General features: G+C 37.7%; 1 protein-coding gene across 1 annotated transcript; it reads left to right on the forward strand.

Moving 5' to 3' along the window:
* The first annotated feature begins 791 nt into the window (after window positions 1-791).
* Window positions 792-1,379, forward strand: LOC132301685 (uncharacterized). Its single transcript, XM_059798922.1, has one exon. It carries the CDS (start codon window positions 792-794, stop codon window positions 1,377-1,379), a length of 588 nt encoding a protein of 195 aa, XP_059654905.1.
* The last annotated feature ends 11,655 nt before the right edge of the window (window positions 1,380-13,034 follow it).

The following is a 13,034-nucleotide window of genomic DNA, read 5'->3' on the forward strand; positions in this document are numbered from 1 at the left end:
ACAAGATTATAGCATGCTTACAAAGAATGGCTTCATCACCTCCCTAGGATAGGGAGTTAGTTGCTCATGGATGCAAGAGAAGAAGGAGAAGAAATGAAAACCCCCTCCATTTTCATGCTTAGGAGCCACCCACAAGCCAAGCTCTCAACAAGAACACTCCTTTCTCTCTCTAGAACCTTACAAAAAATGAGAGATCTCCCTTTACAATGTAACCACCCTCTATTATATCAACCTTAGCCTTCTATCTACTCCAAATTTGTGGTCCTAAAAGCCCTAGACAAGATTAGAGCAATCCCTTAAAAAAAGGGATAACATTTGGTAAAGAAAATAGAGGCCCATGCTTGCTGATCCGCAGAATGGCGGGCGCCCGCGGATGCACGAAGCTACTGGCCTTTTGGCGGGCGCCCGTGGGTTCTTGGCGGGTGCCCGCGGGTGTTCCTCAACTCTGCGTACCTTTAGTAAAACAGCCATAACTCCCTGCTCCAAACTTCAAATCACAAACCGTTTGATGATTTAGAAAGCTAATTCAAAGCTCTAAGTATGCCATGTTTTAATAGAAGTCTAGTTTTTAAGTTTGTTGGGTCAAAACTGATGAGCAAAGTAGAACTCCACTGCTGCCAGGCTGTAAACTTCAGCATTGCACACTTTGATATTCAAGAACTCATCAAAACATCATTTTTATTCCTTTTTGGGAAACAAACCTGAAAATATATAAAAACATGCAAATGAAGAAAATCTATATAAAATAATCAAATAATGGACTTAACTAATGCAAATAAGGGTACTTGAATATGCAATATTCGGCACTTATCAAGACTACACATCAGTGGAAAAAGGATATCGAGCGTCATCTTCGTATGGTGGAGTGCACAGAAACTCAAAAACAGATGCTTGCCACTTTCACGCTAGTGGGAGATGCGCTACAGTGGTGGGAGTCTATCACCACTATGGAGGAAAGGACCACACTGACATATGATCAGTTCCAGGATCGTTTTGACGACAAATATTTTTCATTTGCAGTCAGTGCAGCTAAGAAAAAGGAGTTCCTTAACCTACAGCAAGGGGATAGGACAGTTGCAGAATATGAGCAAGAATTTACAAACCTGTCTCTATTTGCATTAGAGGAAGTAAATATAGAGGTAAAGAAGAGGGCATGCTTTTTAAATGGGTTAACTTGGCCCATTAAGAAGGTTATTTTGGGAAGCCCCGCATACACCACATATTCACAGGTTGTTGATGCAGCTTTGCAACATTGCCAGGCTAGGAAAGACTATAAGCGATCTATGGATGAGAATCAGAATGATAAAGACTCTATTAATCACTCTGCTGAGGGCGATGGAGCCAGAAATAAGGATACGGGTGGATTCCAGGGACATTAACCTTGGAAGAAGCACAAGGGTACTTCAGAGGTTCAGAGAGAGGGGGTTCCTACTCAGAAGCAGCAGATTGGGGCACCACAGACAGGACAGGGTCAAGTACAAGGGCAGATAGACCTTTTTAGAGGTCATTGCTATAAGTGTAGAGAATATGGGCATTCATCCAAACGTTGTCCTAGGATGGCTTCGAGACAATATGGGCAACAGGGACATGAGCAACCATTATCGGCTCCACAGTTCTCGCATGTGCCGGCTCAGGTTTATCCAACTTTGCCAGCACCATTGCCACCACAGGGGCAACCAATACAACAGGTGCATCAGGGAAGGGTGTATAATGTTACACCATATAATGCATGGGCACCTCACACTAATTAAGGGTATGTTTTTATTCATGTTATACATAGACATGTTTATTTCTGTACAAATGCATCACATTCATTTGTATTTGGATCATTCGGATTGATGGTGGTAATTTATATAAACCATGGATAGTTAGTATGTTACACCAGTGGGTGTTAGTGCAATCTACGCATGAATAGTAGGCACATTACCATATATATTTGCACATTGGAAATCGAGATTGGGTAAATGTTTTGATAAAGGAGGATTGGGATGTAATAAAAAAAAAAAAAAATTTCATTCCCAGGTTTGGTGTATAGTTCGTTATAGATAAGGAGTCCATGGAAAGGACAAAGGATTAGGTACTAATGTCTCATTAATTACGAGAATTTTTTTTTTTAGGGTTGCTTTTGAGTCAAAAATGAATTTTGACTCTGACTTTAAGGAAATTGTTGAAATAAATATTTCAATGGATGGGAACATGCAATTATCTCAAAGAAAATTTTACTTGCATAAGTCAGGTTTTAATGTTTTCATTCAAGACTTTGGTATAACCCTAATAAAAGGGGAATGTAGTTTCGAATTATCTGGCAAATGAATTTCTGATAATGTGGGATCGATCACTCTAATGACAAATAGAGTGTATTATGGTAAGGGAGGATTTTTGTTTGGATAATTTACAACAAATTAAAGGGTTGGTTAACACTTAGTATTGACATAAATCGGTATTAATCGACAAATCTCTACAGCGGTCGAGATAGGAATGACGAAAGGAACGACTTTCCTTTCTGGTGGATCTTGGAAGTTTAATTACCATGACCATTTTGTATAAATCCACGAAATGGAGTTTGAGTAGTGTTTTGTCTCATAAATAAAGGTAATTACTGTAGTATCATATTGTGGGGGCTAGAATATAAAGGCTTATGGTATACGTCCATACATATGAAATGGATCAAAGAGGGATATCAGAGATATGGGAAGTTATAACTTCTTATCTCATGATTATTGTCAGGGAATTTTGAGGTCGTACTAGATTTGATGTTGACTTTCAGAAGCATTTCACTTTCGTTAGTGAAATTTGATAAGTAATGAGATACAGGGATGTCGAATGTATCAACAAGTATGAAGGAGGTGGTAAGAACTGGGGTATCAACTCTCAGTCTTAACTACTCAGGAGGATGTGAGGGGATCACAAGGTAACATTATTACCACTTTATTAACATTAACATGGATATGGGAAGGTACTTCCGTAACTTATATTAGCGGATTACTGACATTTCATTGGGATTCTACTTCCGTATTGGTAAAGGTTGATAGTATGACCAAGTCAGGATATCCACCGCTACAATAAGTGGATGTGACTAGAACGGGCCATCAATGGCAAGGAAAATGGAGAGCAATAAATAAGCTCTCATAGTTGGACTATAGCAATGGTTGTTAAAAGATTATTGTTATAACAAGGTTTACGGATTTAGATGATTGATCATGTACATGGTTGGGTATTACTGAAGTTTTTGGTTCTATATGCATTTTAAGGACCCGTTGTTGTGAGATACTCTTCTTAGAGATCTTATGTGCACCACTAGCATAAGCGGAATGGTTGTATTTAGCATAAACTCGTATATTCGAGTTCAAGGGATAGGAAGTGCGTTATTACTCCATATTATTTTTTCTTTTTAGAATAAGGTAATTTGGTAAGGAGGGAGGATTGTTACCTCAGTCACTAATTATCTCATATTTTGTTTTGAATAGGTAATAACCTATTTTTGGCATTACTGTATATTTCGCCTCATGTGTGTAAACGGGATTTTTATATTTTTTTTGTTGCCAAATGATGGAACAATGGGGATAGTTACCAACGCAGATAAGTTGGCAAGGTTAGGTTGCAATTAAATACAACAAATACGGATTCGCTTAGCACGTTCATAATGTAATGGATTATGTGTTACGTATGTGTGGCTGGAGTAATTTTCACACGAAAAAGGGAAAATGGAAAAATGAGAAATGAAAATTTTGGTATAAATAATAAAAGTTTTCATTTCAAGGATTCGTGAATTCCGAGGACGGAATTTCTTTTGTTAGGGGAAGAATGTAATACCCCTAGATTTTAAAGGAAATATTTAATTAAATAAATTGCTTTTAAATGGGTTTAAATGGATTTACTGGTTTAAATTAACTTATTTTGTTATTTGATTTATTGGAATGATGATTGTGTGTGTGTTAGATACTTGATTTTTGATTGATTTGTTGTTGTGTTGACTTTGGTTATATGGAATAACTTTGTTGATTGTTTGTATATGTGATGCATGTAATTAGTTGTTTTATGGATTTATTTATTTTATTAAATGGACTGGACTTGGAAATGGACTAAAGAATTTGATAGTGGGCTATATAGGAAGCCTTGGAGGATTTATAAGGCTTAGAGGCCCATGAATTTATGCATGAATGTTTATATAAAATATATTATGCATAATAGATGGATTGGATTATATAAATATATATACGTATATATATATATATATATGACATAAATACATATGATTATCATTATTGTGGGATATTATATATATATATATATATATATATATATAAATTACTAATATATATATGTATCTACGTAATACACATATAAACATATATATATTAGTAATTTATATATATATATATATATATATAAACATATATATATTAGTAATTTATATATATATATATATATATTAGTAATTTATATATATATATATATAAACATATATATATTAGTAATTTATATATATATATATATATATATATATATATATATATATATATATATATATATATACCTACTGTGTAACCCTTAGAAAGGGTTATTACGTGAGAAAGAAGGAAGTAGAAATAGGGTTTGCCGAGAGAGAGAGAAACTGAGGCGGAAAGCTGAACCAAAGGGAAGGCTGGACCAAGGAAGGAGACAACGACAACACAGAGAGAAGCCGGAGTTGCAGATCAGAATTGAGAAGTTTGCGGTGCGTTAGTTTCGTTTTGAAACTTCAGGCAAGTTTTTCTCTACCTCTCCTCTTAGAACCCATAATTTCTACACGTTGGGTATCATAATTTAGACTGTAAATTGCATGCTAATCACCTAGACATAGGGTTAAAAGCATGGAAGGAAACTGGTTGTATGTATATGTATTTATATTATAATGTTTTTGGTTGTTTTTATTTGAATAAAATCATGTTAGATCATGTTTAGAATACGTATATGGATGCATAACTATGTATTAGATCGTCCTAGAATTTAATTAGGATTGTTCTTATATGAATCGGAGGTGAGACGGAGAAGTTACAGAGGTTAGATGTTGCTGTCGCGATGAAGAAGACACTTCAGCCCAACTCAGCCGACTAAGTTAGGAACTCAGCTTGCTCAGTTAGGAACTTAGCTTGCTAAGTTGGGAACTCAGCTTGCTAAGTTGGACCACGACCTGAATGTCTCAGGATTATTTTTAAACTTATTTTAACTAATCTAAATAAGAATGATTAATTTAATAATAATTTAAAGGGAAGTTTTGAATGCTTATACGGCTATTGGTTTTGGAAATATGTTTAAACAATATATTAAATTGTTCTATGAGATTTATCATGTGTTGACATGTTGTAATTGGGATGAAAATCTTAGAGGATTATTTTACATCTTTTTGTGTATGCTTGTATTATACTTATGTTGCTTATTATATGCTTTATTGTGCTTTTAATTTATGCTTATGGGATATGGTTGATTTGGAGGCATGGATTATTTGCCAAGGTATAAATATTTTGTTATCAATTTTGTATGTAGAGAACATACTATTGGAGGCATGGATTATTTGCCAGAGATATAAATAAATTATCATTAACTAAGTATGGACAAGAACATACTATTGGAAGCATGAATTATTTGTCAAAGTTATAAATAAGTTGTCATTAACTAAGTATGGACAAGAATATACTATTAGAGGCAGGGGTTATTTGCCAGGATATAATTGGAATTTCAATTGGTTAAATATATATATTATACTTGTGGAGGCTTGGACGAGTTGCCAAAGCATAAATATAATGTTATAGGAATTAAATAATTAAATAAACATCTATGGTTATGGTTATGTGAATAGGAGTAAATAAAATGCTCCGAGGATTGAGTATGGCATTATTAATGGTTAATTAACCATTTGGATTAATTTTGGGAAAGTGGAGTTTCATGTGATGAAAACGGTGTATGTTAAGGATGGTCGTGTGTATAAATATATAAATCTATATATATATATATATTTATTAATTCACGGTTTGGGATTATAGAGGTAGTAATTATTATTGGTGATTTTATGTATTATTACTTATCCCTATTTATTAAAGGCTATAATTGGAATTAGGATGGTTATGGTTAGAGATGTGTTATTCATCGGTTTTCAGGGGCTTGTTAGAGGGAACTTGTTCGTGGGTTTTGACCCACCTTATTTTATTTTTCAGGTTCGTAGAAGTTCAAGTCTCAAGGTTGAGGATCCGCAGCTTGGAGGCTTATCCATCATCCACTCTCTTTTATTTCAAAGTAGGATGTTGTTAAGTTATTTGACTTTAGTTTTACTTATGATTTTTGTATTAATGGATATTGGTTAAGGGGTCCTTAAACTATTGGATTCCCGAGTTGTAACCTTTGGAGGATTTTTAGTTAATGGAATTATTATTTATTAGTTTCTTCAGCCTTTTATTTATTCGTTATTATTCATCTTTGTATTCTGTGCTTGTAAAATATTAATTGTTTTGATACCCCTTAGTTTTGTGAGCGTGAACTTGATCAACCCATGTCTCTAAAATTAGGGGGTATCACAGCTTGCCACTTAAAGTGTCTAAGTGTCTGGCGCTCGGCTAGAATGTCATTTGCCAGTTGGCTTCTTACTTTTTGACAAGTATTTGGCGTTTGGCTCATAGTGCCAGCTGTCACTTACCTTGCATAAGTGTCTGGCGCTCGACTATAATGCCACTTGCCACTTGGCTTCTAACTTTTTGACAAGTATTTGGCATTCGGCTCATATTGTCAACTGCCACTTACCTTGCATAAGTGCCTGGCGCTCGGCTAGAATGCCACTTGCCACTTGGTTTCTTGCTTTTTGGCAAGTATTTGGCGTTCAGCTCGTAGTGCCAACTGCCACTTACCTTACATAAGTGCCTGGTGCTCGGCTAGAATGCCACTTGCCACTTAGCTTCTTACTTTTTGGCAAGTATTTGGCATTCGGCTCGTAGTGCCAGCTGCCACTCACCTTGCATAAGTGTCTGGCGCTCGGCTAGAATGCCACTTGCCACTTGGCTTCTTGCTTTTTGGCAAGTATTTGGCGTTCGGCTCGTAGTGCCAGCTACCACTCACCTTGCATAAGTGTCTGGCGCTGGCTAGAATGTCACTTGCCACTTGGCTTCTTGTTTTTTGGCAAGTATTTGGCATTCGGCTCGTAGTGCCAGCTGCCACTCACCTTGCATAAGTGCCTGGCGCTCGGCTAAAATGCCACTTCCCACTTGGCTTCTTGTTTTTTTGGCAAGTATTTGGCGTTCGGCTCATAGTGCCAGCTACCACTCACCTTGCATAAGTGCCTGGCGCTCAGCTAGAATGCCATTTGTGATAAGCGCCGAATATTGTATATTCAAGCGCCCTAAATTACATTAACAAAGTCCAGTTATTAATTATTTTATGTAGATTAACTCCATTTGCATGTTTTTATGCATTTTCAGGTTCATTGGCCAAAATGGAACAAGAATAAGGCCTTGTGGAATCTTGAGCAACAAAAGGTGCCAATGCTGAATTCTGGCAGCAGTAGAGCCTGGACTTTGCTTGCCATTTTGACCTTCCAAACTCGAGAACTGGACTTCCCTCATAACATGAAAGATTTAGATCTCTGAATCAGCTTTCCAAATCTTCAAGTGGTTCATCATTCGGAGTTCGGAGCAGAGAGTTATGATCTTCACAACAGAGGTGCGCAGAACTGCCTAGCAGCACTGATGTACTGCCTTTCTCTCCATTTTTGACCAACCAGACTTGAGAATTGGGTCTTCATCAAAACATGAAGTTTTTAAATCACTGAATCAGCTCTCCAAATCTTCAAACAGATCATCATTCGGAGTTCGGGGCACAAAGTTATAGCAGTTTTCCCAAAATAGGTTAGCACTGAGCAAGAGGAGCATGTTGCACATTGCACTAAGTTAGAATGCTCGAGATCACCAAGCGTGTGCTCGAAAATCAGGCAGAATGCCCTTCGGAAATGGCTCATTTCAGCCCACTTGCACATTGATTTCCTCAATGCCATCTTCCTTCTTTATGAAGTGGTTGGAGGTGTTCCTTGGAGGAGAGAGGGTATTGTTGGAGCATAAAAGGCTACCCAAAGGCCACATATATCATTAAGCTTCATCTTTAGCAAGAGAGAGGGGAGAGAAGTGAGCAAGGAGAAGGGTGTTCTTGAGTGCTACAGTAGGAGCTCGAAAATGGAGATGAGGATGATGCTTCTTCCTTCTTCTAGCTCACCAATGGGCAATTAAACCTCATCTAGGGAGGTGATGAAACCCCTCCCTTGTAAGCATGTGTTAGTATAGTTTATTTTTGGGGATTACAATGTATTTTTGATAGTCTTTCCATGGTCAAGAGCCTCATTTTTATTGTAATGAATGTTGAATGTTTTAAATGATTATTGTGAGTTATTCATCTTGTCTTGGATGGTTGCTTTTCCTAATCATATTGCTTGCACTTCCATGGTGACAATGGAAGTTAGATCATGGAATGGTTTTAATGGTATGGAGTTGGAGAACCTAGATAGTTCATGGCTTAGGGTTTCCCTTTGATGGGCTATACTTGATTCTTAGCTTTATGTGCATTCACCATTTAAATTAGGGCTTGATAATCCTTGGCTTAGTAAGCATGTTCTAAGCTACATTTTAGTTTAGGTAGTTGATCATGTGAACCTTTGATGGTTTATTCTTGCCTTTCTATTTAAATGAACTTCTTAAGGATATTATAGCAACCTAGTATTGTTATGTATCATGACTATCATATATGTTGTTTTCCCCTTAAATTAATCTTAACCTAGCATGTGTATAGGGATTGAGGTGGATTCATTTCCCTAGCCTTCTTTACTTGTACTTCACTCCCTTGAATTCTTGCAATTTATTGTTTTATGCACTTTTAATTTCCTAGCTTAAGTGACATCCAACAAAACCTCTATACACCCTTCATCATTCTAAGAATGATTCTAGACATTTAGGTTGTATTAGACTAGCGCAGTCCCTGTGGTTCGACTTACCCGACCAATAGCCCTATTTTACAATGATTCGTGCTATTGCGAAGGTTGATGTTAATTGACCAACCGATCAATTTTTGGCGCCGTTGCCAGGGACTGCAAACGGTTTAGCAACCGAAGTTTCTAGGGTTAAATTTAGTTTGATTGTGAATATTGTGTCTTGTGAATATTCCTTGTGTGTTTTGACCACCTTTGTGTTTTAAGTGTTGTAAGATTCTAGGGACTCGAAGCTCGCCGTGGGAATGCTAGCAAATTGTAAGTCTAGAGGACCCCAGGTAAGTCTCGTGACTTCTAGTTTCGAGTTGTGAATATTGTGCATGTGTTAAATTTAGTTTTAGTTTAGTTGTGAAGCCCTTGTTGAGGCTCTTATCCTGTTTAAATCTTGTGTTAAAACATCGGTCCTTGTCGTGGCCATTTACATTTTCCGTCTTGATAATTGAGGAGAAAGGGAACATCGTATGTGGAGTTGTGGTTGATGAATTGCTTTGTTGAGTATATGCTTTATTGTTGATGTTCGGTCGTAGGTCACTTTCCTTACCCACAATCGATTCGCCCATTGATATCAATTCTCTTGAAAGAACTCTTAGACGGAACCTTAGGGAACCCACTCTTACAAGGGACCTTGAAACTGAATTCAATATAATGGGGGATAACGTAGGAAATCCGGGGAATGAAAGGGCTGAAATTCCTAATATCGAGCCAATGACTCTTAGAGATCATTTCATCCCTACCACCTATGCTTCTCCATCTTGCATAGTGATGCCAAACATCGATGCGGCTCAATATGAGATCAAGTCTAGTACCATTCAAATGCTTCCATCATTTCATGGCTTTGATAATGAAGATCCATATAAGCATCTTGATGAGTTCCTTGAAATCTGTTCGACCATCCGGTTGAGAGGTTTTCCGGACAATGCACTTCATCTCCATCTTTTCCCATTCTCCCTAAAGGATAGGGCAAAATATTGGTTGAATTCCCTCGCTCCCAACTCTATTACTTCTTGGGCTCAATTGCAACAAGAATTTCTTAAGAAGTATTATCCGGTGAGTAAAACCAACCAAATGAGGCGTTCCATTCTAAGCTTTTCTCAAGTTGATGGAGAACAACTCCACGAAACTTGGGAAAGGTTACAAGATCTTCTTCGGAAGTGTCCTCATCATTTGATCCCAAAATGGCAATTAGTGCAAGCTTTCTATGCTGGCTTGACCGAAACCCATAGATTCATGGTTGATTCTTCTTGTGGTGGGATGTTCATGTCCAAGAATGCGGATGAGGCTTGGACCTTACTTGAGAATTTGAGTGAAAATTCACTTCAACACAATTCTCGTAGGGCTCCGACCGCAACCACTCCAAACAACACCAACCCTTGTCAACCAAAGTCAATAAGGGAGGAATCATCTCAAGTGGATGCCATCGCTCATAAATTCTATCAATTGATGGCACCACATCTTCCTCCTTCATTGTCTCAAAATTCGGCAAGTTCAGTTTGTGCTTCATGTACTAGTCCATTCCATCTTTCGGAAGATTGCCCCACAACGGAGCAATTTCCTAGTCCCAACCAAGAGCAAGCTAATGCCATGTTCTCGCGGCCCGGGAACAATCCATATTCCAACACCTACAATCCGGGTTGGCGAGATCATCCGAATTTCTCGTGGCGGCAACAAGCCCCACAGAATTCCCAATTCCAAAACCAAGGGCGGCAAAATCAGCCCTCTTCTCAATATCAAGGTAGACCCTTCCAAGCCTCTTCAAGCTACCGTCCTCCTTACAATCCAAATGTCTCCAATCAACCTCCTGTGTGTCCAACTGACGAGATAGTAGCTGCAAACAAGCAAATGATGGAATCATTAAATAAGCAAATAATGGATGCCAACAAGCAACTCTTGACATCCTTGCAGCCTACTCTCCAAATGGTTCACTCTCATACTCAATCCATAGCTAATCTCGAAAATCAAGTGGGCCAAATAGCTAACTCGGTGAATCAATTGCTTCAAAAGGACAAGGGCAAGCTTCCCTCTTAACCTTTTGAAAATCCTAGAGGAATGCATGTGATTGACGAAACCCCTCCTCCGAGTGGGCCGACTCATGAACAAGTTCAAGCTATCACCACCCTTCGGAGTGGTAGAGTGTTGGACAACAAGGTCGATGGAGACAAAAGTGAGGAAGTTTCGCCGTTGAAAAATCCAAATTCAAGCTCTTCTAATCCAAATTCTTGTCCCAATACCATTCACGGATATCCCACACATGTCTCCCCAAATGTGGAAACTACTTATGAGCCAAAAGCTCCGTTTCCTCAACGTCTTCAAGAGTCGACACATTTTGGGAACAAGAATTGTAAAATTCAAGACATGTGGGAAGTTTTCAAGCAAGTGAAGATTAACTTGCCCCTGTTGGATGCTATCAAGCAAATCCCTCCCTATGCAAAATTTCTCAAAGATTTGTGCACTCAAAAACGCACTTCTAAAAATCATTTGCCAAAAAAAGTGAGGTTGACTGAAAATGTTAGTGCTATTATTCAGCACAGCACTCCCCCGAAGTATAAGGATCCGGGTGCCCCCACAATCTCGTGCGTCATTGGTGACATAAAGTTTAGAAAATTTTAAATGGTATTAAAATTTTTAATTATTCATTGTGTTTATAATTTCAGGAAATATTATCAGGAGAAGTGCAAAGCAGAAAACCCTTCTAAGAATTGGAGAAAAGTTGATTATGCACAAATCAGTAAAGATGCCGGAGAAGTTTGGAATAAAATGAGTGAAACTGAAAAACAACCTTTCAAGGATGAGTGGGAAAAGGAAGAAGCGGAAAGGAAAAAAAATGCACCAAAACAAGCCCCCAAACAAAAGGTATTATGTCATTTTGCCTTCCCTTCCGTCCTATTATTGTTTCATTATTTGAGGCACGGTCCCTTGTTTATAGTATTTTTGTTTTGTAATTGATCATTTAATTGAACTTTTATCCGTAGAAAAATTAGAATCATTGGCACAAATGCTCGATCGATCAATTTGTCAAATGTGTATCCCAACTTGGTGCTGAGAAGATCAAAGCGATTGAGGAAATTGGCTTTGGGAAGTTGCTGAACTTGAAATGCACACATCTGGATCGTAACCTCTTTCGTTCTATATTCAGTAACTTCGACTGCCACACCGGTCTTCTTAGAGTCGACCATAATGAATATATCTCTACATCAGCACATGATGTCAATTTCATATTTGGCTTGCCTTGTGGGGAGACGGACGTGCCAGAAGGTTCTGATGTTGAAGCAGAATGGATAAATAACTGTGGATTTCGAAGTTCGGGAGGGATGCACATAAATGCTTTGCAAGACAAGGTTACACAACTTGATGTTGGTGACGATTTTAAGCGAGCATTTGTTTTATTTGCATGTGCAACAGTCCTAAGGCCAAATGGTTGGAGTAATGCCCACCTAAGGGGGTTTGAATCTGTGAACAAAGTCAATTCAATTAGGACTTACAATTGGTGTGGTTATACTTATAAACATTTGGTTGAACCCCTCAAAAAGCCGGGAAAAGAAAAACAAAGTTGGACAGGGTGTTTAATTTTTCTGCAGGTATAATATTTTTTTTTTTACTGAATGTTACCTTTTAAAATACTTAGTATATTGGATAAAGAAAAGCCTTTCCTCAAACCTCTATATCTCAGGGCAAGTGTATATATGTTAATTATTTGATGTCATTGAATTCAGTTACTATATCTCATCCGAGCTGATGTGAAATGGCCCGGCAAAGGGGATGTCCAATCTGTGAGTTTTTGGACAGATGAGAATGTAAAGAAACACCTTCAATGGGAGGAAAATATGGGAGGCTTTGGACATGGTCAGGTAATTTAAATTTTTTTCGTACTTGTAGTTTTTAATTTTTAATTAATTAAAGCATCATAGTTGTATTCATTTTTATAACCGAGTGTAAATCACTTGTGATAGGCTCGTTCCACAACCAATTCTACAAGTGGTCATGAAGTCCCTATCAGTGATTATTATTCGTCACCCTCACATTCTACATCTCGTATGAC

Source organism: Cornus florida, unplaced genomic scaffold (assembly GCF_030987335.1).
Source record: "Cornus florida cultivar Cherokee Brave unplaced genomic scaffold, ASM3098733v1 CherokeeBrave_3.0.0_Hap2_Chr03, whole genome shotgun sequence".
In the NCBI taxonomy this organism is placed as follows: Eukaryota; Viridiplantae; Streptophyta; class Magnoliopsida; order Cornales; family Cornaceae; genus Cornus; species Cornus florida.

What these genes read in the sequence shown, in the direction of transcription:
- LOC132301685 (XM_059798922.1), top strand. Translation starts at nt 792, where the DNA reads ATGCAATATTCGGCACTTATCAAGACTACACATCAGTGGAAAAAGGAT.